The sequence below is a fragment of the Enhydra lutris genome, unplaced genomic scaffold, assembly GCF_002288905.1.
Source record: "Enhydra lutris kenyoni isolate GAN:26980312 unplaced genomic scaffold, ASM228890v2 scaffoldscaffold10, whole genome shotgun sequence".
NCBI classification, from domain to species: Eukaryota; Metazoa; Chordata; class Mammalia; order Carnivora; family Mustelidae; genus Enhydra; species Enhydra lutris.
In genome coordinates this window covers 40464270-40491150 of record NW_019154094.1, presented here as the reverse complement: position 1 = coordinate 40491150, position 26881 = coordinate 40464270, and the positions used below count along the sequence as shown (strand labels likewise).

The window sequence follows — 26881 nt, the reverse complement described above, 5'->3', positions numbered from 1 at the left end:
ATGCTGCCCTCGCAGGAGGCCTCCAAGCTCTACCACGAGCACTACATGCGGAACTCGCGGGCCATCGGCGTGCTATGGGCCATCTTCACCATCTGCTTCGCCATCATCAACGTGGTGGTCTTCATCCAGCCCTACTGGGTGGGCGACAGCGTGAGCACCCCCAAGCCTGGCTACTTCGGCCTCTTCCACTACTGTGTGGGCAGCGGGCTGGCGGGCCGCGAGCTCACCTGCCGAGGCTCCTTCACCGACTTCAGCACCATCCCGTCCGGCGCCTTCAAGGCAGCCGCCTTCTTCGTGCTGCTCTCCATGGTGCTGATCCTCGGCTGTATCACCTGCTTTGCGCTTTTCTTCTTCTGCAACACGGCCACGGTCTACAAGATCTGCGCCTGGATGCAGCTCTTGGCAGGTAGGGGAGGGGTGGGGGTGGAACCCCTAGAACAGGCGCCCAAGACCGGGCTTCTTCCTTCCAGGACCCCTTCTTGGAGGGGTCAGAGAGATTCTGCTCCTCTGTCTAAAGACACACCTCCTTGGCTGTCCCTCAGCAGCCACTGGGGAGGGGATTTATGAGAGAAACACCTTGGGGCAGGAGACAGAGCCTTAGAGCTAGGTCTTTGAGTTTGTGTGCTTGGATATGGGCAGACTGTAGTTACTGATGGGTTAGTGTTATGTTAGAGTGTCTGCGGGTCTCCGGGAGTCTCTTTTGGCTGTCTTAGGGGAAATAATTATCTGAATGAGGAGTTACTTTAGGAATGAGCAATTTCTATTGTGTCAAAAAGAGCATGAGTAGGGGGAATTAGGAGATCTGACTTTGACCTTTATCTTGCTGATATTATCAACTTGGGTGTTTCACTTTACTTCTCTGAGGCTAGGCTTCCACATCTGTAAAACAATGGAGAAGATTCCAAGAACAAATGAAAGAGTATCTTGTAAACTTTGAAGTTCTGTATTAAGATAAAGGAGCTTAGGAAGATATGCATGTCTATAGTGTCTATCCAGTGTTGAAATGTGGGTGGTGGACAGCTCGGGGGTCTTGGGAGGGCAAGTCTCCACCTGCTACCCCCCACCCAATGCAGGAAGGGTTCTGGTGCTATGCCCAATGGGAATAAATCCCTGGGACCCTTTGAAATGTTTAGCTAAGACAGACATCTTGCTCTAAGAACCGGAGAAGGGACCTTTGGGTAAGAGAACTGCTGAGACTGTATTCCAGGATCTGTTAAAGTCCCCACCCCCACCTACCTTTCTATCTAAGGCAGATTTTGAAGATTCAGCAACTTGGGCATTTGCCTAATTGCAGGCAGGAAAGAGTTGGGCTGGGGAGAGTCAGGTCAGGATATAGCAGGAACGGGGGAGGAGGACTGGTGAGGTTAGGAAAAGTTTGGAGCCCTCCAGGAATGAGAAAGAGTAGGGAAAATGTGATGATCATATAGTAGAGCTGGTTTTTCAAAATAAGCACCTCAGGGCATTCAACAAGTGTGGGCCTCTTCAAAGAGACTCCCTGCAGGAGGTGTTATATCACTTGCTGATGATTCCACTGCTCAAAACATTGTAGGAAATTGTCCTTGGAGTGTGGGGTGTGTTTTCTTGAACATCATCATTGAGGGAAACCTCCATCTTTTGAAGGAAGAATATGATTTTTCAGAAATGGCTGGAAGTTGCTTAGGGCCAAGTGTAGAAAATACAATAGTGATCAAATTGAGAATTGTCACTTGGGATGAAAGCCAAGGTATGAGAGCAAAACCATGAGGCTGGTTTGCTTCCCCAAGAGGACCTTTACAAATACTGGGAGGAATTACTATCCCACTGGAAGAATTTCTCAAAGTCTCAGAAGGACTACTTTGAAGAAAGTGTTAATTCAGATGAGGACATTGTAATGAGCTTGTTTCAAATCTATCTCACTCCATCTACTTAGATGTGAGTCTTCTAGGATCTTTGAAGGTGAGAAAGGACAATTGTAGAGTGTAGGGGGTATGTCTCCATATTTCTCTGTGGCACATAGAAGGTAATTTTATGTATTTCCATTCTATTCTTCCTCCAAAGACAAGCTGGAAAGAATATATACCTACCTGGAATCCTCAATCCCTCACCCTTAATTTGGAGTCTGCAGAAGGGATGCTAACCTCTTGGCCTTCCAATTCTCTGTAATTTATGTGGGTTTAATCTTAGGGATTTGATGAAGTGTCCAATAACCCCATGTAATTACAGAATTTCAGGGATCATAGAGATCAGCTCCTTCAAATCCCACCTTCCCCTCCCCCCATTTTAGAGAGAGGAGACTGAGACTAGAGAAAAGGTCTTACCCAAAGTCTCATTGCCAGGAGGGGAGTAAACTAGGTCTTGACTCCTGGCCTGGTGCTCTTTCCCTTGTGTTGTTGTCCTGAGGGCTGAGGAGTCCAGTTAGCAGAGTTGAGCAGTTTGTTTCATTTTGGTTAGAGATTTCTGAGTTCTCTGGGTAAGTGACCAATTCACTTCGTTTAATGAAGTGACATCAGGACTGGAGCTAGAGCATTGGACTACGAGTCATGGGATGGGGTCTTGCTTGGCTGATTCTGCCTGAGAGATTCACTCTACAGTAGTAAGCAATTGTTTTTAGCTTAAATCTCAGTTTTGTCACTCTTACAGTGGGACACTAATCAGTTACATTAGTGGATTCAACGTATCTCTTTCAGCCCTGTGTGTCTCCTAAAACAGCTCTTTTGCCAAGATCATTCTATTCAGAAAGTAAGAAATCAGTCATTCTCAGAGGAACTGCAGAGTGGCAAAAGACCTTGTTTATATCAGGAAAGAATTAGAATTCTTGTTCAAGTAAAACTTTATTCAAGTATTTTAGATTCTTCTAAGTGTAGAGCCCTGGACCATTGGGAAAATTCAGAGATACTTATTCCTCTATTTATTCTTTATCTGCTCTGTGATCATCCCTGTGCTAGGGGCGACAATACTGAGATGATCCTCATCCCCAAGGATTTAGGTCTATATCATGAGATCTCCACTCTCAGGAAGCTTACCATCTAGTTGGATCACTATAGTGTTCAGCATTTTTTCAGTGACAAGTGACGGAAATCCAACTCAAAATGGCTTAAATAAATAAAAATCAAATAAAATAGGGATGGTAGGGTTTTTGGCTCACATAAAGTATCTTTCTTTATGAGTATCTTGCTTCAGGGGTTCCTGGCTGACTCAGTCAGTGGAGTATGGGACTCTTGATCTCATGGTTAAGTTTGAGCCCCACATTGGATGTAGAGATTACTTAAAAATAAAATCTCAAAAAAAAAAAAAAAGGTAACTTGCTTTAGGCATGGATGGATCCAGATACTCAAATAATGCTATTAAGAAAATGTCTATTGCCATTTCTTGGTTCCTCTGTGTCAGCTCATTTTTAAAGTCCACTTCTCTTCTAAAGGTGATAAATAAGGCTACTCACAGCTTGGAATTTACATTGCTTTAGCTTAGCAGTGCCTGTGGGAAAAGAACATCTGTTAGTCAGTGGTTCCAGCAAAAGTTCCAGGGCTGATTCTCATTGGCCCAGGCTTTGGCCAAGGATTCACCTCTTAGTTAATCAATATGACTTTGTCTAAGGCTTCAGCCATATTCCCGTCCCTGGAACACATGGACCAACAGTGGAGAAAGGTCAGTTCCTGAAAAGAGAAATCAACCGCTGGTAGGACAGGCGCAGACAGAAAAGCCTCACTCTGGAGAGTCTAAGCACTAATATGTCCTGGCTGTAAGTGCTGTGGAAACCCGGGAGGTGGCCCCTTCACTGGGAGGTGAGGCTTGAGTGGGAGGTGCGGATGTGTACAGGTGCGAGGTTGGGGAGAGCATTCTGAATGGAGAGGAAGATCATGGGCAGAGACACGGAGGTGAGAAAACCACATGTGGCTTGGGGGTGACCTCCAGCTAGGGGAGGAGTGGGAGGAGAGGGGAGGAAGGAATGGCGGAGGCTACAGTGTACAAGTCTCTGAATAGTGGGTCAGGCATTCGGACTTTCATCAGCAGGCAGCTCCAAGCTACTACAACTCTTGTTATTATTCAGGAAAAACAGTTAATATTTTCTTAGCCTTTGCTGTATGCTAGACCATGTGCTAGACATGGACATGAGTACTATTATTTAATCCTCACAGTGATACGGAGTAGGTGCCATTATTACTCTTTTGTAGAAGAGAACACTAAGCCTCAGAGATGAGTCATTTGTCCAAGGTCATACAGAATGTAAGTGGGAGAACTAGGGCTATCTGATTCGAAAGGCCAAGGATTTATGAAGGCATTATAGAGGGGCATTAGTGATGGGGGCAGTGGCAGGAGGTTTTAGGCATAACACTCAAATGTTAAGCAGAGAGGCTGAAAACCCAGGTGGCTCTTTGTGGAGTCAGGGGCCAGCTTCTCCAGGTACCTCTGCTACTCTGGACCTGGTCTTTCCCACTTAGTGAGAATACACAAGGTACCAGCTTTGACGCTAGACATTTCCATATTTGTTAGACAGCGCATGTTCATTTATTAAAGTGACTTGCCCAAAGGTCACACATCTAGTGAAAGGTGAAGCTGAAACTTAAAACAAGTCTGAATGGATCTAGTTCTTGCTCTTACAACCAAACGAACCTGGGAGAGGATACACAAGTCACAAGACAGAGCTGTCACCTGTCCATGCTCAGTGTTCACCCGTGGGCTGGGTGGGGTTAGCCAAGGGGAGGTTGCTGGCTGAAGTAGAGGTTCAAGCTGGAAGCCTGGTTGAGAGTCCGGGGGCATAATTTGGGGTAGGGGTTTAAGAGCAGAGGACTTAGAATTCTCTCTCTGCTTCTTCCCAGCTGTGTGGCCTTGGATAAGTGGGTTTTCCTCTCTAGGTCTCAGTTTCCTTATTGTAAAAGGGAGATTATTGCTATTGTTTTTAAAGATTTTATTTTTAAGTAGTCCTATACCCAACGAGGGGCTTGAACTCACAACCCTGAGTTCAAGAGTCCCGTGTTCTACTGACTGAGCCAGCCAGGGGCCCAGGGGAGATTACTATTGTATTTACTTCAGGTGGCAGAAAAAACAAAGTGATGGCTGTAAAAGCACCGAATGTGTTCATAGTGGACAGTGGGCATTCAGTAAACGGTCACATCATCTCCGTGACACAGTCTAAGTGAAGAGCAGCTTGTGAGGAGCTCTTGCTGCTCAGGTGGGAGAGTTTGAACTTGCTGGGATGATCAAAGGCCTTGAGAAGTCATAAACTGCCAGCTGAAAAGGGTCTTGCCAATTAGCTGCCCAGCCGCCTTTTTACGGAAGAAAAAAAATCTAGTCCTGGAGAGAAGAAACAAGTTCATGTCACAAAGTGAGGCTCTGCTTCCCACAGAAGGGAGATGATTCTGACCATAATTCATTCAGTACTGAGCACGTGCAGTATGTCCGGCCCTGCTTGGCGGCTGGAGTCACAGCCCGGAACAGGACAGTGGGCGCTGGGGGAGACCGAAGGTGGGGATGGCGGTGGGGGGTTGGCAATCTGAGGACGAGTACCTTCCAGCCTTCCAGGTGTGTGCCTTCATCACCAGGGGTTTCTGGGCTGGAAACAGCAAGGTCACTGCTGGTTAGCGTATTTACCCACATTCCTCCCCATTTCTCTGGGGGTTTGTTTTGGATTTGGTTTGGGAGTCTGTTCACCCAGTACATCTCTGTTGCATGTGCATGAGCTGCTGAGCACATGGAGGGGATTTCTTTCTTCCCCGCTCCATTGTCTTTCTTCCTCCCCAACCTGTCCCCTCTTTCCTTTTTTCCACTCTCCCTCCCTGCACCCTTCCTTTCTCACATCCGTCCTTTACTAACAGCCTCCTCTGTGTCGGGCACAGCGCTGGCCTCCGGGAATCCAGAGTAAGAGTCCCCGCTGCCACACAGCTCACAGGGTCATGGGAGAGGCAGGGAAGAAGACAGATCATCGCTCCTGTGTGCCTGGCATGCGAAATGACTGAATCAAGCCGAGAGTATTCTGGGGGCACGAAGGGAACACAGTTACGGACAGCCAGGGAAGTCTTCCAAAAAGTTCCAGCATTTGAGCTGAGTCTTGGGAGGATGGGCCGGAAAGAGAAGGGCAGCCAGGCAGAAGAGACAGGCGTGAAGATAGAAAATAGTTTGGTGTGTTTTATGTTTTGGGGACTACCAACAATTAGGGCAGGGAGTGGTGAGTGTTCAAAATGGGAAGCTAGACTGTGGAGGCTTCTAAGCCATGGTCGGGAGTTTATGGACTTCATCTGTCAGCATGTATTTTTTTGAAGGTTTTTTGGGGGAATAATTAATTAGGCACATGATACAAAATTCAAAAGGGAAAAAAAGGTAGACAATCAGACATCAGTCTTCCTTCCTGTCCTCATTCCCCACTGGTCCTCCCAGAGTTCTCTGGGGCAGCCACTGTCACCAGTGCCTTTAGTATCTCTTCCAAGAAATCTCGGAAATAGACACGCAAATGCAGACACTTATTATTATTATTGTTGTTATTTTTGCTAAAATGGCATATTAGTTATCTATAACTGTATAACAAATTACTCCAAAACTTAGTGGCTTAAAGCAACAGGCCATTATTTTTTCAGTTTCTGTGAGTCACAGGAATTTGGGAGCAGCTCAGATGAGCAGTTGTGGTTCAACGTCGCTCCTGAAGTTAGAACCAAGACTGCAGCAGGGGCTGTGGTCATCTAAGGGTATCTGGGGCTGAAGGACCCACTTCTGAGCGCTCTCATGTGTTGGCAGGAGACCTCAGAATGAGTGACCAAGGAGAGAGAAAGGAAGATGCTACACTGCGCCGCTCTCCGTTTTTTTTTTTTTGTTTTTTTTTTTTGGTAACGGTTTTATTGCGCTATAACTCTATGCCGTATAGGTTATCCATATGAAGTGTATAATTCAGTGGTTTTCAGCATATTTATAGAGTTGTACAACCATTACCACAACCAGTTGTAAGATATTTTCATTACCTCAAGAAGCTTTATACCCTTTAGGTCTCACCCCGGCAAAGCTCTCCCACCCAACCTCCCCAGCCTCTACACAACCACTAACTGACTTTCTTTCTCTCTATCTTAGCCTGTTCTGGCCATTTCATAGAAATGAAATCATTCAAGGGCACCTGGCTGCCTCAGTCTGTGGAGCATGTAACTCTTGATCTAAGGGTTGTGGGTTCAAGCTCCACGTTGGGTGTAGAGATTACTTAAAAATAAATTTTAAAAAAATTTAAAGATTTTTATTTATTTATTTACTTGAGAGAGAGTGAGAATGAGAGAATTCACAGAGGGAGAGGGAGAAGCAAACTCCCCGCTGAGCAGAGAGCCAGATATGAGTCTCGATCCCAGGACCTTGAGATCATGACCTGAGCCGGAGGCAGAAGCTTAACCGACTGAGCCACCCAGGAGCCCCTTAAAAATAAAAACTTAGGGACGCCTGGGTGGCTCAGTTGGTTAGCGGCTGCCTTCGGCTCAGGTCATGATCCCGGCGTCCTGGGATCGAGTTCCGCATTGGGCTCCTTGCTCAGCGGGGAGCCTGCTTCTCCTTCTGCCTCTGCCTGCCACTCTGTCTGTGTTCACTCTCTCTGACAAGTAAATAAATAAAATCTTACCAAAAAAATAAATCTTAAAAAAAAAAAAACCCAAAAACCCGAACAAATGAAATCCTCCGTCATGCAGTCCTTGCAGCTTCTTTCATTTCGCAGGATGTTTCCAAGGTTCGCTCATGTCGTAGCACCTGCCAGTGCTTTATTCCTCTTTGTGGCCATTTATGGCCACAATGTTGAAATATATGGATAGACCACATTTTGTTGATTCATTCATGGGTTGATGGACATTTGGGTTGTTTCAACTTTTTGGCCGTTACAAATAGTGCTGCTATGAACATTGGTGTACAACTTTCTGCATGGATGCACGTGGTCATTTCTCTTGGGTAGATACTTAGGAGTGGAATTGGTGGCTCAAATGGCAACTCTATATTTGACATTTTGAGAAACTTCCAGGTTGTTTTCCAAAGTGGCAGCACTATTGTGCATTCCCAGGAGCAGTGTATGAGGGTTCCTATTTCTTTATACCTCATCAGCACTGTTGTTACCGGTTTTAAAATTATAGCCATCCTACCGGCTGTGGACTGGTGTCTCATTGTGGTTTTGATTTGTATTTCCCAAATGATTCACGGTGTTGAGAGTCTTTTCATGTGCTTACTGGCCATTTGTATAGCTTCTTTGGAGAAATATCTATTTAGATCCTTTGCCCATTTTTTAAACTGGGTTATTTTTTTATTATTGAGTGTAAGAGTTCTTTGTATATTTTTGATACAAGTCCCTTATCAGATATATGATTTGCAAATATTTTTTTCCATTCTGTGGCTGTCTTTTGTCTCTCTTGATAGTTTTCTTTGAAATACAAAAGTTTTGAATTTGTACAAAATCCGGTTTATCTCTTTTTTCCTTGTGTTCTTGTGCTTTTGGGGGCATATCTAAGAATCTTTTGTAAATCCAAGAGCACAAAAAAAATTTTTTTTTAAATATTTTATTTATCTATTTGAGAGAGAGAAAGCATGAGAGCTCCAGCAGGGGGAGGGGCAGTGGGAGAGGGAGAAGCCGACTCCCCGCTGAGCGGGGACCTGAAGAGGGGAACGGTGCTTAATTAACTGAAACACCCAGGCACCCCAACCGACGCAAAAAATGTACCTCTGTTTTTATCAAGTTTATAGTTTTAGCTCTTACATTTAGGTGTCTGATCCATTTAAGTTAATTTTTGTATGTGGGGTAAGGTTGCATGTAGCTCCCCTATTGTCCCAGCACCATTTATTGAAAAGATGATTCTCTTTCAATTGAATAGTCTTGGCATCCTTGTCAAAACTTAGTTAACCATAGATGCATGGGTTTACTTCTGGACTCTGTTCTATTCCACTGCTCTGTATGTCTGTCCTTACGCAAGTACCGTAATATCCTGATGACTGCTGTTTTGTAGTGAGTTTTCAAATCAGGAATTATGAGTCTTCCAACTGTGTTCTTTTTTTTTTTTTTTTAAGATTTTATTTATTTATTTGTCAGAGAGAGAGAGAGGGAGAGAGAGCAAGCACAGGCAGACAGAATGGCAGGCAGAGGCAGAGGGAGAAGCAGGCTCCCCGCTGAGCAAGGAGCCCGATGCGGGACTCGATCCCAGGACGCCGGGATCATGACCCGAGCCGAAGGCAGCCGCCCAACCAACTGAGCCACCCAGGCGTCCCGCTACTGTGTTCTTTTTTGAAGATTGTTTTGGCCATGACACTGCCTTTTATGTCCCAATCAAGATATCACATACCATCACCCCACCATACTATGTTGTTTAGGATTGTTCCACTTTAGTGTATAAAGAGCTATTTTTTCTCAAGAGCTGCAAAATATACTTTTGTATAGATTTGTCATCATTTATCTTATCAATACTTAAGTTGTTTACAATATTTTGCTATAACAATATTTCAGTGGATAATGTTGTATATAAATAATTTGACACATATGTGCGTATAAGGACAAAATAAAGACCTAGAGCAGAATTACTGGATTAAATGGTCTGTATATTTACAATTTTGACAGATCCTGCCATAGTCCCCTCTGTAGGAACTGTACAGAGTTACCCTCCCAGCAGCAACATATAAAAGTACCTGTTACCCCACTTCCTTGTCAACAGAATATGTTATCAGATATTTTATTTTTGCCCACCTGATGTGTAAAAAAATACTCTTATAGTAGTAATTGGCCCTTCTCTAATTATGAGTGAAGTCGAGCACCTTTTATATGTATCCTTTTTTAAAAAGATTTTATTTATTATTTGTCAGAAAGGAGAGAGAGAGAGTGAGTGCACAAGCAGGGGAGAAGCAGGATCCCCGCTGAGCAGGGAGCCCGATGTGGAACTCGATCCCAGGACCCTGGGATTATGACCTGAGCCAAAGCCAGCTGCTTAACTGACTAAGCCACTCAGGTGTCCCTACATATATATCATTTATATAAACTGTCAGCTCATATATATATCAAGTTAATGGCATTTTCCCTCTTGGATATGTGAGAACATTTTGTGGGGCACCTGGCTGGCTCAGTCAGTAGAGTGCGTGACTCTTGATTTTGGGGTTTTAAGTTTGAGCCTCATATTGGGTACTGAGATTATTTAAAAATGAAATCTTTAGGGGCGCCTGGGTGGCTCAGTGGGTTAAAGCCTCTGCCTTCGGCTCGGGTCATGATCTCAGGGTCCTGGGATCGAGCCCCTCATCAGGCTCTCTGCTCAGCGGGGAGCCTGCTTCCTCCTCTCTCTCTGCCTGTCTCTCTGCCTACTTGTGATCTCTGTCTGTCAAATAAATAAATGAAATCTTTTAAAAAAATGAAATCTTTAAAAAAAGGGATCTTTTTATATATTAAGAAAGTTAACTCCTTGTCTGTGATATGAGTTACAAATGTTGTTTCCAGTTGATCTTTTGACTTTGTCTATGGATGTTTTCCCCATGGTGAAACTTGTTTTTTCTCAACATATTCTCATCAATATCTCAAATTGTCAGTTCTGTCCTGGGTTTAGTGTGGTATCTACAACAGCCTTGAAGTGTTTTGAGCTGAGTGGGGGGGTACATATCACATCTGGTTATCAGTGGAGAGGGTGATTTGGAGGAGTTGGAAGGGTCAAGAGAACAAGGACTGACTGAAGTATTCTCGTTCTGAAACCTCTCATTTGTGTCTTTTTTTTTTCATCCCCATGTTATGTTATTCATCATTATCAACCTTACTTTAATCCCAGAGAAGTTTAATGGTATAATGAGAGTCCTGGACCAGGAGTCTGTGCCTGGCACATAGTCGGTGCTTAATAAGTGTCTGTTGAATGAGTGAATGATGACATCTAATTTAAGTCCTAGCTCTACCCTCCACTCCTTTGGAGGCAGCATATTCAGTGGTCAGACAACCTGAATTCGAATGCTAAGTGTGGCATTACCAGCTAAGTGTCTTTAAGAAGGTTACACATCTCAGTTTTCTCATCTGTAAAATAGGGATAATAATAGTAACTACCTCGGGGGCTGTTGAAACATTGATTGTGAATATTGTACAGACCTGGCACAAAGGAGACCCTCAAGAACTGTTAGCACTTATTATTAGCTGGTGTGTGACTTGGATCAAAACACTTTGGCTCCCACATTCCATTGTCTGTGCTACAATAAGGGAGGACAGATGGAAGAGTGGGAAGACTGAGAAGATAAGCCTGAAGAGGCAGGTAGGACTGGCTATGGAGAGCTTTCAAAGTTGGGTCTTGGAGTTTGGGTCTTATCCATATGTGATGGGCATTTGCTTTTTTTTCTTTATTTTTTAAAAAGGATTTATTTATTTATTTATTTTGAGAGAGAGAGAGAGAGAGAGAGAACAAGAGGGAGGGGCAAAGGCAGAAGGAGAGAGAATCTCAAGCAGTCTCCACACCTAGCACAGAGCCCAGTGCTGGGCTTGATCTCATGATCCTGAGATCACAACCTGAGCCGAAACCAAGAGCCAGATGCTTAACTGACTGAGCCACCCAGGTGCTCCATGGGCATCCGCTTTTAGGCATGGGAGTCACCAGGCCCAGATGTTGGATTTAGTAAGATGACTGAGGTGGCCGCTGCAGGGGTGGACTAGATGGAGGCTTGATGGGAGGCAAGGAGCCTGTGGTCCTTGTGAGAAGTGCTAAGGCAGCAGGGAGAGAGGAGGAGGAGGAAGACGGGAGACCTGTATGGGAGACCAGCGGCTATCCGGCAGGGAGGACAAGGCAGGTGTTACAGATGACTCCAGGTTTCTTCCCTGGATGACTGGGTCCCTGGACTGATATTCCCAAACTTGCAGGAGGTAGATCGGGTCAGTTTGGGAAATGTTGAGTTGGCAGACCCTCTGGTGTGCAAGAGGAAAGGTCTGACAAGCAACTGGTATTCGGGCTGGGAGCCCAGGGCAGCAGTCTCCGCTGGAGACGGAGATGTGAGGCACCATCGAATGAGTCTAAGAGTGGGTGAAATTGCCCCGTGGAGAGTATGTGCTGGGAGAAGGGGAGAGTCTAGAAACACCGGCCTTTTAGAGGTAGGTAGGGGAGGAGCCAGAAAAGAAGCAAGAGCAGCTGCTCAGATTAGCAACTGAGAAACAGAGAAGGATGGCCTTGAGAAAGGACACGTGCCTGGAGGAAACAGAGGGGGACCCAGAGGAACAGAGCCATCTGAGAGGGCTTGGTCTGAGCTGGAGGGACCAGACAGGCTGCGGGGAGAGCAGCAGGAGACTTCTGACCAGACCAGAGAGAAGATGGGGCTAGGGGGAGCCAGGACAATGGGGATGCATGGATGGGGTGATTCAAAGGTTATTAAGAGGCTATGGGCTCCGCTGTAGGCTGGGCCTGGGGCTGGGGAAGTAAATACTGAATACGGTTCCCAAATGATAACCACACAAAATGATGGTAATCTGTGACACCAGACATAATTATTTGTCTTCTTTTTTGGGGGTAAATTTTATTTTAATTCCAGTATAGTTGATGTACGGCGTTCTACTAGCTTCATGTGTGCAGTATAATGATGTGACAGTTCCATACATGACTCAGTGCTCACTGCGATAAGTGTCCCCTTAATCCCCTTCACCGATTTCACCCATCCCCCCACCCACAATTATCTGTTTTCTGAATAGTCCCCCTCCTAAACTGTAGTGTCCTCAAGATCAGGAACCAGGAACTGGGGACTGGATTACATTGGAAGAGCTTCCCCGGAGGAGGGAACAGTCCATACAAAGGCCTCCAGGTGGGGCTGAACTTGACAGGTCTTAAGGGACAGAAAGGAAGCCAGTGTGGGCGGGAGTGTAGGGAGTGGAGGCCTCATGGCTGGAGGGAAAGGTGGGCAGCCTGTGGCAGCGCGTTGTTCTGAGTGCCTGAGCTTTCGGAGGGCGCTGAGCAGGGGCATGGCACCATCCATTTCTGAAAGTTCACTGTGGATGCTGAGCAGAGAACAGCTGATGATGGGGTAAGTGTGGGAGCTGAGAAGGAGTTAGGCCACTGTGGTCCTCCAGGAGGGAGATCATGGCAGCTTGGACACATGGGTGCAGTGGAACTGGAGAGGAGAGGTCGGATCCTGGATATTTTTGGAGGTCAAGTTGGTTGACCTTGGGAATGGATTAGATGTGGGGGTCGGGGGAGGGGGAGTCAGGGTGCCTCCTAGCCTCTGGGTGCTGGATGGGGGATGGTGAGCCCAGGCACAGGTGTCCCGACCCCCAGCATCCCAGGTTGATACAGGCATTAAGGTTGGGCCTGGATCTTCAGTGAGTTGGAGGTGACTGTTAGGAGAGGCCTGGTCTCCTTCAGAAGAGCAGGGCCTGCCCTGGGGAAGCAGAGCCAGCACTCAGCCTTGGTAGTGAGGGGCCTGTAGACACCCTCCTTCCCTTAGCGGGGCTCAGCCTGTCAGAGGTTTTCCCTACAGCCCCCTAGGGCCAGGGGTGCTGGGGAAGCAGCACCTTGGAAAGTGGTGGTCCCAGTGTGGACAGATTCTTCACTGGGCTCCCCTCAACTCCACACGCAGCCTGATCCTTTCCTTAACCCCAGGGAGGGACTCACAGGGGACACAAGCAGCTGGCCATGAGTTCTGTGCTGCGTTGCTGCTCTGTGTGCCCCCCTTTTTCTAAGACCTTTACTGCTTTGTAATGTTATCATTGTTCTTTGTAGAAAAACTGGGGACTATAGATGAGCAAAATTATATCCATAATCTCACACTCCCAGAATCAGTCATTCTTAACTGCCTGGCCCACAGTCCGAACGGTGGAGAGTACTGGTTACTGGCAGATTCTGGAGCCAGGCTTACTGGGTTCAAACTTGCCAGCCGGTTTTGCATCTTACCAGCTGTGTGACTTTGGGTAACTTGGATAACCTCTCTGTGCCTCAGTGTCCTCATCTGTAAAAAGAAAATAATAATGCAGATTATTGTGTGGATGACATAAAGTACATAAAGTCCTATAGTGCCCGGGATGGTAAATGTTGTATGACTGTTTGCTCTATGTAAGTGTTTTTTCCCTGAAGTGAAATTATATTGCATGTTAATTTTTACAGCCTCTGGAAACCTAACATAGCATAAGATTTTCTGTATCATTAAATCTTCCTCAATGGCTACCTGAGGAGATTCATATTCAAGTTTCATAGCTGAGTGACATTCTGTGACAGGAAAGAACTGTATTCCCATATTGCTGGATATTGTTTCTTTCTTTCCATTCTTCCTTTATTATTTCTCCCTCTCCTCCTTTCTCTCTCTCTTTTTAAAATTTTTATTTTTATTTATTTATTTATTTATTTTTTAATTTGTCAGAGAGAGGGAGAGAGAGCAAGCACAGGCAGACAGAATGGCAGGCAGAGACAGAGGGAGAAGCAGGCTCCCCGCCAAGCAAGGAGCCCGATGTGGGACTCGATCCCAGGACGCTGGGATCATGACCCGAGCCAAAGGCAGCTGCTTAACCAACTGAGCCACCCAGGCGTCCCTAAAATTTTTATTTTTAAAGAAGATTTTATTTATTTATTTGAGAGAGTGAGCGAGAAAGCAAGAGCACAAGCAGGGAGCAGTAGAGGCAGAGGGAGAAGCAGACTCCCCGCTGAGCAGGGAGCCCGATGTGGGGCTCGGGACACGGGATCATGACCTGAGTGGAAGGCAGACTTTTAACTGACTGAGCCACCCAAGTACCCCCCTCTTTTTTTCTTTAAAGATTTTATTTATTTATTTATTTGACAGACAGAGATCACAAGTAGGCAGAGAGGCAGGCAGAGAGAGAGAGAGGGAAGCAGGCTCCCTCCTGAGCAGAGAGCCTGATGTGGGGCTCGATCCCAGGACCCTGAGATCATGACCTAAGCCAAAGGCAGAGGCTTAACCCACTGAGCCAGCCAGGCGCCCCACCCCTCTCTTTTTTAAAGATTTATTTTTATTTATTTTAGAGAAAAAAAGGGCATGCAGTGTGGAGGGACAGAAGGAGAGGGAGAGAGAGAGTCCCAAGCAAACTCCATGCTGAGCACTGGGGTGGGGGGCGGCTGTGGGGTGACCCCCCCTAATATCTGAGACTCAGATGCTTAACCGACTGCGCCACCCAGGTGCCCCTCTTTTTTCTCTTATAAGTAATAATGTGACAGACATCCTTGTAGCTTGATCTGAGAGCATATCTGTGAGCTTTTTCTTCAGATAAATTCCCGGAAATTGGCAAGGTCAGTCAAAAGGGGTTTTCATTTTTATGTTTTTGTGATTAAGCCATTATTTCTGAGAGTTACATTTGGCCTGTGCATTGCCATTCTTTGTTGCTTTAATTATTTTCAGTCCAAGTGAGTGAGAATCTCTAGTAATAGTCACCTGTTAGCAGATAACTCCCACCTACCTCACGGCTTTGATAGGTAACTCTTCACATGGTTCTGAATCCAAAATGTGCAGCAAGTTGTCAGTTCAGTGTCTCCTCCCCTCCTGTCCTCTTGCCACTCTGTCCCTCTCCTGAAAAGTGACCAGTGTTATCAGGGTCTTGTAGGCCCTTCCAGAAATAGTTTGTCTCCATGCAAGAAAACAGTCCCCCTTACCAACCCCCGCACACACTCACACCACCCCCCCAAATGTTAGCATCATTTTGCATCTGTTGCCCGGGACCTTGCACTTCACTTAGCACATCCACGCGCCGTCCCACAGCAGCACATAAAAGGGCTTCCTTCCTCCCTTCCATGACTGCTGGGCGTGCTGTCGCATGGATGTGCTCTAACCAGTGATCTCTTGGTTATTCTGAGGTTTACTTCTTACCCACTATGGTATACAGCCTTTTTTAAAGTCAGGTTTTATTGCAGTATAACACATTTAGAGAAAAGGACAGAAAATGTCCCCTCTGTGGCTCAGAGAATTTCCACAAAGCGAACCTGCCTGTGGAAATAGCATCCAGATCAGGAACCTCATGTCCCCTTCCAGTCACTAACCACAAAGGTAATCACTTGTCTGATTTTCCATCCTGTAGGTGAGTTTTGCCTGTCTTTAAACTGTGCATAAAGGGATCACACTTTTTCTCAGCTGTGTGGCTCTAAGATGCGGCAAATTTGTTCCTCCTCAGGCAAGGTTCTGTTCCCTGAGCGTCCTCACCCATCCTCAAAGAGGTGCCCTCTGGCTGTGTCCTGACCTGGTAGGGGTGCGGGGAGCAGGGTCCCTGCTGTCTCCCCTTATAAGGTTACTTACCCGATCATGAGGCCCTACCCTCAAGACCTCCCCAAACCCTAATTACCTTCCAAAGGGTCCACACCCAAATACTATCACACCCGGGGTTAGGGCTTCAACACGTGAATTTTGTGGGGACACAATTCAGTCTATGGCAAACCTCTGTGGAGTCTGCCCAGGGACAGAAAGCCCTGAGGACACGCAGTCTGACCCCCAGAAAAGGGTAGCCACTGTGGTGTGTCATGCATGGAGGGGGCAACTGAGCCAAAACAGAGGCCTCCCTCTTGGAGTGCCCAGCTTAGCAGATGTCCCTTGAGGATGGTGTACTAGTGTTACAGTGAAATGCTATTAAAAGAACTGAGCATAAAATGCATCATTAAAGACCTTTCTATAGGGGCCCCTGGGTGGCTCAGTGGGTTAATCGTCTAACTCTTGATTTCATTTCAGGTCATGATCTTGGGGTCACAAGTTCAAGCCCCAAGTTGGGCTTCATGCCCAGCATGGAGCCTATTTAAAACAAAACTAAAAAAGCTTTATACGAGGGTACATTTATAGCACAAGCTTTGAAGAAAATAAACATGTGAGTGTATCATACATACGCTCTTCTTAATTCTTAATTCTTCACTACTTCTGGTCTCACTCAACTTTCATTCCCAAATTCCTTTTAACTGTCTTTTAGTTTCTTAATTTTTAAAAAAAGCTTAAGAGGATTTCATGGCCTGGGATAGACGGAATAGGATTGGACATAATAATGGAGTTTTTGTTACAGAAGTAATATATGCAGATATTAGACACATTCAATAGCACAGGATGGCATAGAATGCAAAGTGTCCCCTCCCTCCTCCCTTCCTGCCCACCGCCCAGTCCACACCTCAGAGGTATCCATCATTAAACTGCTTCCCTATACTTCTAGAAGTGTTTACAGATATGTAAGCTTCTATGTGTATTCTTTTTTTTTTTTTTTTAAGATTTTTCTACTTATTTGACAGACAGAGATTGCAAGTAGGCAGAGAGGCAGGTGGAGAGAGAGGAAGGGAAGCAGGCTCCCTGCTGAGCAGAGAGCCCGATGCGATGCGGGGCTCGATCCCAAGACCCCAGGACCTGATTGATCATGACCTGAGCCGAAGGCAGAGGAGTCAACCCACTGAGCCACCCAGGCACCCCTATGTGTTTTCTTTGAAAAATGTTTTTAAATTTCACGAGTAGTATATGAAGACATTCACTCTGAAAAGCTGAAACATTTAAAGGCTAAAGTCCTACCCCATCCCTGCCAAGAAGCCACCACTCTTATAAATTTAATTTCCATTTCCCCTCAATCTTTTACATACAGGTCCAGGAGGCAGATAGATCATGTCATTTTCTGTATTCTCCTTGCTGATTTTCTTTTTCGCTCTCCCTCCCTCATGGCAAAGTCCACATAACATAAAATGTGCCATTTTAGCCATTTCTCAAGTGCACAGTGTTGTGTAGCACATCTATCTCCCCATCTTCCAGAACTCTTTTCATCTTTCAAAACTGAATCCCTGTCCCCTTTAAACACTAACCCCCCCATACTCCTTCCCCAGACCCTGGCAGCCACCATCCTACTTTCTGTCTCCGTGAATTTGACTGCTCTAGGGACCTCATGTAAGTGGGATCCTACAGTCTTTGTCTTTCTGTGACTGGCACATTTTACTGAACATAGTGTGTCGGGTTTCTTCCATGTTGTAGCACGTGTCAGAATTCCTTTCCTTTTTAAGGCTGAATAAATAACATCCCATTGTATGTACAGATCACCCCCTGGAAAAAGGCTCATCTCTTTTGTCTAAGAATTCTTTTTCTCAAGAGCTGCCATAACCCATCCCCACTTCACCAGTTATAATTTAGGTTCCTCTTCTCACCTGCTAATTGATTCTCACAAAAGCACTATGAAATGAGTAGGATATCATGACCCCTATCTTACAGATGAAGAAACTGAGGCCCAGAGAGGGAAGCGGACTTGCCCTAAAGCTGCACGGGGAAGAACAGGAGTTCCGCTTCCCATCGAGGCCGTGCACAGTGGCCAGTGTCTCATGGCTCCAGGGAGAAAGGCTCAGTTTGGTGCTAGTATATCTTTAACTCCTCTCACACTATTAAGTCTCTAAACAGAGAGAGAGCTCAGAGCATTTGGCAGGCAAAAGTATCCAGCTAGAATCTAAGAACATTGTTTTGGTTTCATTATATTTATAGTTTCCTTCTATTTGTGGCAAATGATCCTGGTTTCCTTTTCTATGATAGTGATATAAAGCTTACTTTTTAAGTAAATGCCTCTAAGTTAAAAAGTGAGTCTATTAAAAGAAAAATGTTAAGTAAAGACCTGTCTGGGTTTAAATACAGATCCCACCACTGACTAGCTCTGTGACATGGGATATGAAAGCTGGCTCCTCGGAGCCCATTTTCTCATCTGTAAAATGAGGATGATGACTTTTCCTGCGGTACAGATTCGTTATAGCATTAAACCAGACCATGATGTCAGGAGCTCTGCACCCTGGCATGTACTTAAGCATGTTATGCTGTTTGTGAATGTTATTACCACAGCATGAATATTCATATTATTAATTTTGTCACAACCCTTTCAGTCAGTGGACTGTAGGGTGATGGATAGAGATGCCCCACCCAAGGGCCCCTTCCCCTAGACCAGTGGTTCTCAACCAGAGACACTTTTGCCCCCCAGAGAACGTTTTGCAATGTCTGGAGAGGTTCTTCTTGATGACTGAGGGTGGTGGTGCCATGGGCATCTGGCAGGAAGAGGCGAGGCACGATACTGAACCTCCCGCCAGGCATAGGACAGTCCTCATCGTGAAGAATTCTAAGGCCAAGTGTCAAAATTGCTTCCATTGAGGAGCCCTCCTCCACATGGCACCCTGCGCCTGGGTCTATGTCTTCCAAGAGAGACTTGAACTCAGACTCCAAAGACCTAAGCCTCAGGTTCCTCATGCAGGACGTGGGGATGCTGAAACCCACCTTGCCTGCAGTCACTCCATCTTCTGATGCTTGAACCTCAGCAAGGTCACTTCCTTGTCCTCGGCTGTCTCTGTAGTAATCAATTCCTCTCTTCCCCCGGGTCCAGGGAAACCATCTGATAGGCTTTTTTTCCATTTGCTTGACTCCTGGGTGTTTCCCATTCCCCCAGTGGCCTCTGGAGCCACATAGCCACCCAGTACTGGGCTGCAGAGCAGAGGAGGCAGAGTGAGTTAGAGATGGAGAGGCCCCCCCCCCCCCCCTTCCTAGCACCCGCCTCTTCTGGGTCTCAACCCCCAGTCTGCTTCCATCCCTCCTCCGCTTGCCATGCATAACTATTCTGTTTGTGTGTCGACTTGATTTTATTCCTCCCCACACGTCTCTTCTCTTGGGGACCACGCCTCCAGTTTCCCCAGCACCTGCACGGCGCCCCGCACATAACGCAGTCAGGATTTACATGTGCAGTGTAGGAAGGGAGAGCCGGGGAGAGGAGAGGGCGAAGGGGCTAGATCCAGAGAAGGAAGAGAAGCGAGAAAAGGAAGAGAGAAGAGAAGGGATGTTGAACGAATGTTAAATGCGGAGAGATCTAACTAGACAAGGGGAGGAGGATCGAGGGTGACCCCCAAGCGCAGTCGAGACAAGCCCGCGAGAGAGTAGGGCCGTAAAGAGACAGATGAAGAACAAGAAAGATAAAAAGGGTGGACCGGAGGAAGGAACCGGGAGGCACGCGACCGGGGAGAGGCACGTGAGCGGTGAGCGCGAGAGTGCCAGCGAGAACGCGCGGGCGCAGGGCCACGGGAAGGAAACTCCGTGAGGGCTGAGCGGGGGCTGCGGAGCGGAGAGGCCCGCCCTCGGGAGCCTGGCGGCGCTGTTGCGAGCTGGGGATGCGGGCGCAGTCTCCATGGAAACGGGGAATGCTCCGGGAACGAGAGGAAACGCGGCACGCGGGGAAGGGAGGGGAGGCAGAGAGTCTGGCTGGGTTTGGCCCTTTCTCAGGCTCTTTTCCTCCCCCCAGACTCTCGCTGGGGAGGCGGGTGCGCGCGACCTGGGCAAGAGCCCTCGGACACCCAGGCACTCCTTCTCTCCTCGTCCCCCTCCCCGGGCGTTTGACCCTCCTCCCGTCTCCGACTGGGGCCTGGAGGGTCCTGCAACGTCCTGCAACAAAACAAAACAAAACAAAACAAAACAAAAAAACCCAAAAAACCGGGGAGATACGCGGGTTGACCCTCTCCAGAGGCTCCTCCTACGGAGCGCCGCAGGGCTCAGTCCGTTCTCATCAGTTTCCCTAAAGCCAGCCCCAGGGAGTTTACCTGCCCACAGCTCCCAAATTTATGTCTCCAGCACTGATTCCCACCCACCCCCCACCCCGAGCTTCCCTTTCCATTTGGGTATCTAAAAGTGCATCTTCAGACTTGTCGGATTCTTGAGCTCCCCAAGCTCATTCTCACCCCAGGGCTTCCTGAATTGGCCGTCCCCTTTGTCAGGAGCTCTTCCCAGCCCATAAGCGACTCGCTGTGCTCTAGCGGGGAATCATCTTGGCGGAGGCAAGCACTGGGGAAGCGAGGAAGCCCTAAGTGTGTGTGTGTGTGTGTGTGTGTGTGAGAGAGAGAGAGAGAGAGAGAGAGAGAGAGATATCACAGTGTCGTGGGAGAGCCCTGCATCAGGATGAGGAGTACAACCTAGGGGTGTGGGGGACACTGTCCTGTCACAGGAGGGCAAACCTTGCGCACTGTCAGATGGGAGTCTGAGGCCTAGGGAGCACTTCCTTGAACTGTAGGTGAGGGAGAGACTGACAAAGCCGAGGGCCGCCTCCCCACCCTGGGAACTAGGTGGGCCTTATAGACAGTGGGCAGAACTGGCCACCACCTGCTTTGTCATCGCTGTCACCTGAAACTCAGGTTAAGCACCCCACGGGCCTGGTGTGGAGCCTTCCGGCCTCAGACACAGTAACCTCCTTGCTGGTGGGACTGGCAGGCACTAAGAGGGCAGCATCGAGGGTAACTCACAAGTCGCGGGGCTGGCCGCTCATTGCAAGGGAGAAGTGAAGGTCACTGTCCTTGCCGCTCACTGAACTCCGCGGGTCCTGATTTGCTGGGTGGGCCGTGTGCTGATTGGCTCAGGCTTGGGTCCCACCTATGAGGTTGGGCATTGGGAAGAGCCTACAGCTACCACGTGGGTCAGGATTGGCTGAGGTGGGTCACTCAAAATAGAGGAAGTGAATACCCAGGAGGGAACCAGGTGGGGGCTATTTCAATAGAAGGCTCTTCTTGGCCTCGCCCCTTCTCCTCCTCCTCACCATCTGAAACTAAGATCCGCCCTCCCCAATTATTTCCTTATTTGTGTGACTATTAAAGGTATCATTATGACTAGTTATGATGATAATAACATTTAACATTTACCTGGAATTTATTATGTCAAGTGTTTACATTTGCTGCCTCCTGTAACCTTTACACTTGAATACCATCATTATCCCCATTTTACAGATGAGAAGACTGAGTCTCAAAGGGCAACGAACTGGCTGGAGGTCACACATCTAGAAAAGAGCCGGGTCAGGATTTGAGCCTCTTTGCTCTAATGGACCTTTCCCCCACTAACTACAAGTTCTGTGAAGCTGAAGTCCAAGTAATGCGCCCTGTCTCTCCCTAGTCTAGTGCCTGGCACCCAGGGGGCCCTCAGTGAGGAGATGCCAGGCACTGGGCTGAATGTCTTACACGCCTTACTTCCCTCAGTCTTCAGCACTACCCCTTGAGGCAGTACTGGGATTTCCAACATAAATAGGGGGCATTCCCATGGTGTACATCGAGTAAGGGAAAGAACTTTCCTCAGTCTGTTCTTTGAGCCGGTGCTTGACTGTGTGAATAAGAACGTGTGCCCAGCGTCCTGAAGAAAAGGAAATGGAGCTCAATAAATATTTGTTGAAAGAATGACAAAAAGAAATAAAGAACGATGAGGATGGGAGGGCGTAAGCATGGTTAGGATGCTAAAGGGAGCAGAGGAAGGTAACCGTGGATTGCTATTTCCTTGTATTTCATTGAAGGCTTCCTGGAGGTGTCGATTTGATGGGGGTCATTATGGGGTCCTGGAAAGTTTCTGCTCCCCGAGGCAGGAGGCCGTCCCAGACCCTATAGTTTCTGGAACCCACGGAAGGCTTAACAGGCTCTTGGGTTGAGTGACTGAGTGGGAGGGCGCGGCCTGCGGGGGGCCAGTCGACGGGGGCTGGGGTGGTCCTCTGGCTCTGGGAGTACTCAACCCCTTCTCTCTTCCTCCCTGACCATGGCGGTGCGCCCGGCCTCGCACCCACTCAGCTCTGTGCCTCGTGCTGGGCTGCATGATCTTCCCCGACGGCTGGGACGCCGAGACGATCCGGGACATGTGCGGGGCCAAGACCGGGAAGTACTCCCTGGGGGACTGTTCGGTGCGCTGGGCGTACATCCTGGCCATCATCGGCATCCTCAACGCCCTCATCCTCTCCTTCCTCGCCTTCGTGCTGGGCAACCGGCAAACAGATCTGCTGCAGGAGGAGCTCAAGCAGGAGAACAAAGGCGAGTGCACTGGCTGGGTCGGGGGTGGGGCCTCCAGGGGTCACCGTGTCCTACAGATGAAGCAAAAACTGGAACAGGTGCAGACAGTCCGATCCCCCTGAAAGCAATTTGACGTTATTCCTCAGATCCGAACACTTGCATGCTTGGGCCCCAGCAAACCCAGCTGGGAGTAGAAACCCATGAGAAATGTGGCAGCAGCTTCAAATAGCAGACCACTAAAAACAACCTAAATGGCCATTGACAGGACGATGGATAGTAAGTGGTGATATACTCACATCCTGGAATGGAGCATAACTGAAAATGCATGCACTGTAGTTATAAGTAACAGGATGGATACATCCTGGAAACGTAGTATTGAGACAGAGGAGTGGGGGAAATCAATTTCCAGAAGATAACAGAGTGATATTTTCATGGAGTTCAGTCAAAAACCAAGAGACAGTAATGTATGGTTTGATCATAAGTATATTTATGGTGGTACTGCATTTTCTTTTTAAAGTAAAGAAACAATAAATACAGAGGATAGGATGATGCTTACTTGAGATGGGGGGTGGGTGTAGGCATGTACAAAATATGGTGGTGGTCTTGCACGGTGAGCCCACACAGGTGGGCTTTGTATATATCAAGTAATATATATATTTTGTATATATCAAGTAACTTGAAATCTGATGAAGAAAAAATTTACACATGAGGCCGGAGACTCCAGGCTAACCGGTTATCAGATGTTTATCTATGCATCTGTGTACATTATATGTCCTTTTATAAAATATACAGTAATGTTATATGCTCATATAACGCAGGATAGGTGTCATCCCAGACCAATTCCTCGCAAGACTGCTTTTTGTCCCCAACCCTAGAGCATGTCTTCAAGATCTTTCTTTATCCTTTTATGGAGAACCCTTTTTATCCAGTGCCTAGCATTACGTCAGATGGAGGAACTGTAACTATTTAACTATTTTCCTTTTAGGGACTTTTAGGGGAGGTTTCCAGGATTTTACTATCACTGATAATGCTACGCTGGACATCTTTGTCTGTGTTTTCTTTTCTTTTTTAAGATTTTATTTATTTATTTGACAGAGAGAGATCGCAAGCAGGCAGAGAGGCAGGTAGAGAGAGAGGAGGAAGCAGGCTCCCTGCTGAGCAGAGAGCCCGATGCGGGGCTCGATCCCAGGACCCTGAGATCATGACCTGAGCCGAAGGCAGCGGCTTAACCCACTGAGCCACCCAGGCGCCCCTGTCTGTGTCTTCTTATACACAGTGTTTTCTTGGTGTTTTTCCAGTAGTGGAATTGCGCACTTAAAATTGTAATGATGGTGCCAGATCGCTCTCCAAAGGGGAGCTGGTCTGAGCCAGGGACCCACCCTGTCCCTGGAGCACCAGGAGGCACGGCATGGCATCCGTGAACAGACACCTGTCTCTCTGGGTGTGTGTGCCCTGCCCTGAGAAACAGGAGTAGTGGTTTTCACAGTCACACCCTGCCTTAAGCTATTAGAATGTGCTGGGTCTATATTTAGCACTTTCCATTAATTATATTCCTCTCTTGGAGTCTCATCTATAAAATGGGAATAATGGCAGTGAGGGTTATAATCTCATCTGGCAGGAGGTGGTTGAGTATTGTGGTGGAACCCTTGGACTGAAGGCCTCTGAGTTGAAAGCAGGCTGGGGACTGCACCTCCTTGAGCCTTAGTTTCCTGGCTTCCTCAAATAAGGGCGGTGGAAATAGTACCAGTTCACAGGGTTGTCCGATGAGGAAGAAAGATTATGTCTATTAGGGGCCACTTGGTGAATACTCATTAGAAGCTGTCACTCTTCAAGACCCCACCAGGCAAGCATCATGACCACCATTTTACAAATGAGAAAGGTGAGGTCTGCAGAGGTCCAGTAACTTGTCCAAGGTCATGAAGCAGTGTGGTCAGGATTTGAACCCAGGTCCAAAGTTGAAAGGCCAGGCTCTTCCGGGCTGCCTGTTTCCTTTCTCAGGGCCCTCCTGGGCTATTCCGATACTAACCTGTCTGTCTCTGAGGCTCCTATCCCTGGAGACCCTGATGCCTGGTGGGTTCCTGTAGTCTTGGTGTGAGGTCAGGGCCTGCCCTCTGGTGGCAGCTTCCAGAAGTGCATGACTAAGAGCCACGTGGTCTTTCTGAAGAAGAGGTGTGGGGATGGGGGATGGGGGATGGGCCCATGGGGGATGGGCCCACCCAGCGTCCTCTCCTTCCTCCCCAAAGTGCCCTCAGCTCGGTGTTTAAAGTGAGGTGAAGGAGCCCCAGTTTGTCATACCTCAGCGTCGGGTGTGTGTGTGTGTCTGTGTGTGTGTGTCCCTCATTGGGAGTTCAAGATGAGTGAGCCTCACACTTCAGTTCTGAGCCAGACCTCTGGGACAAAAGTAAAAACACAAATAAATTGCTCTCATTTCCAGAATTTACTATGCACTAAACATTGTGAAAAGTCCTTGGCTGGAATTATGTTTTTTTCACTCTTCGGATTCACCCTGTGAAGTAGGCTGTTATGCCCGCTGTACAGATGAGGAAATCAAGTCTCAGAAGGGTTGAATGGCCTGCTCAGGACCATCCAGCTAACCAGAGGCCTGGCTGGTTTTCCGACTCTGTGCAGCTCACTCCCCTGCCCAGCTTTGCCCTGAGGAGTGGCCGAGGGGAGCCCCAATGCTGGGTAGTCTCTGACTTTCTCCAATTCTTTTTCTCTCATAGATTTTGTAGGCTCTACAGTAAGCTCCGTGTTGCGGCCAGGGGGTGATGTCTCCGGATGGGGAGTCCTCCCCTGTCCCGTCGCTCACTCACAGGGACCCTGAGGGCCAGGATCACAGCCCGGGAATTGACCTGTCCTCAGCTTGTCCCGTTGCCTGCCCTCTCATCCCTTCATTCAAGCTCCGAGGGAAGACCCCATCCAGGACTGACTGCTCACCTGCTACCTGCCTGTAGCTCCGGGCTTTGAAGAGGTTGGGGCTGGGATGCAGCGTGCGGGAGGGCCTGATTCTGCTTCTCCCTCAACTGACCTAAGGGAGCCAGAGCCCTGGGCCCTTGGGCTTCTCCCTTCCTCTCTAGGCCGGCCCGGGGCCCCCACAGAGTCTCCAGGGGAAGTGGCGCTGCGGTTCCGGTTCCCCAGGCCCTGTCAGTCTGGAGGGCTCCCACCTGGCTGCATCCTTGCCTCCTCTGGTCCCTGTCTCCTACAGAAACTTACCCAGGACACTGGCCCAGGGTGGACCGGACTCTTTCCTGTTTTCTCCCCCCTGATGATGGTTCCATCACATCATCACAGAGCTCCAGGCACCACCTGCCTCCTCGGGGCCTCTCTGCTGCCCGCGCCAGCCTGTTTTCACCTCTCCCAAAGGAGTCTGAGCTGCACCAAGAGAGAAAACACAGGGCTTCCCTGTCAGCTGCTGATTGGGGTCCTGAACAGCCCAGAGTCTGAGGACAGACAGGCTTTGGAAGCAGTAGGAGGCGGCGCTCTGAGTCCTGTCTTGGTGACATCTGACCATGGCAGCTGGGGCTGGAGGGGGCTCAGCCTCAGGCTGGCCTGGCCTTTTCTCTGCTGGGATGTCTCACCAGTTACTGGACCCTTGACCCTGGCCTGTTTTGTACAGCGCAGACTTCTTGGCCCTGTTGTCAGGGCTGGGGTTTTGGGAGGGGGGACCAAGAATGGGGAATTAGGGGATGCATCACCCCTCTGCCCCTTCTCATGCCCCAAACCCGGGCATCTGCCAAGGGCAGAGATTGTCTTGCCTCTTTGATACTTTTTCTGCATAACTTGAACTTGCAGGTCACCTCTGAACAGGGTACCCCCTGTCCCCATCCCCAGGCCTTGTAACCCTATCCCCACCTCCACTTTTTCCTCCTTGCCCACCTCTCGCCTTGCGATATGCCCAGGGTCTACAGCCCAATGGGCAGTGCTTGGAGCTGAGGCATGAGTGTGTGTGTGAGCGTGTGTGTGTGTGTGTGTGTGTGTGTGTGTGTGTGTGTGTGTGAGAGTGTGTGTGTGTGTGTGTGTGTGTGTGTGTGTGTGTGGGTCGGGGAGCAGAAGAGGAGTCTTTCTCTCCCTCCCCTCCCACCGTGGGGGCATCTCCTTCCCCCTTGGCCAGGAGCAAATGAGGGAGACTCCAGGTGTTTCCAAACTTCCCTCATTGCCCGGTAGACCTGGTGGTGGAGCCGTGTGGCCGGGGCGTGGGGAGCCCCTTTCAGCCCCCAAGTGCAGGTGGCAGGGTGGCTTCATCTAGTGCGCCTACTTCTGTCTTC

At 48.1% G+C, this 26881-nt stretch overlaps 1 protein-coding gene and 1 long non-coding RNA gene across 2 annotated transcripts; one reads left to right on the top strand and one right to left on the bottom strand.

The window, feature by feature from the left end:
• LOC111144218 (LHFPL tetraspan subfamily member 4) lies at positions 1-26578 on the top strand. Its single transcript, XM_022498430.1, has 3 exons — positions 1-406; positions 22401-22637; positions 25340-26578. The coding sequence occupies exons 1-3, from the start codon at positions 1-3 to the stop codon at positions 25438-25440; spliced, it is 744 nt and encodes a 247-aa protein (XP_022354138.1). The 3' UTR covers positions 25441-26578.
• Positions 13831-19187, bottom strand: LOC111144219. Its single transcript, XR_002640374.1, has 3 exons — positions 19099-19187; positions 15308-15417; positions 13831-13851 (listed from the first exon to the last, which is right to left on the bottom strand). It is a non-coding gene; the product is annotated as an uncharacterized LOC111144219 (long non-coding RNA).
• Positions 26579-26881: the final 303 nt, after the last annotated feature.

Excerpts from the sequence above, each read along its gene's own strand:
- LOC111144218 (XM_022498430.1), top strand. The coding sequence starts at position 1 with ATGCTGCCCTCGCAGGAGGCCTCCAAGCTCTACCACGAGCACTACATG. Across the intron at positions 407-22,400 it reads CTGGATGCAGCTCTTGGCAG|CTCTGTGCCTCGTGCTGGGC; the intron begins GTAGGGGAGGGG and ends GCACCCACTCAG. Across the intron at positions 22,638-25,339 it reads GCTCAAGCAGGAGAACAAAG|ATTTTGTAGGCTCTACAGTA; the intron begins GCGAGTGCACTG and ends TTTCTCTCATAG.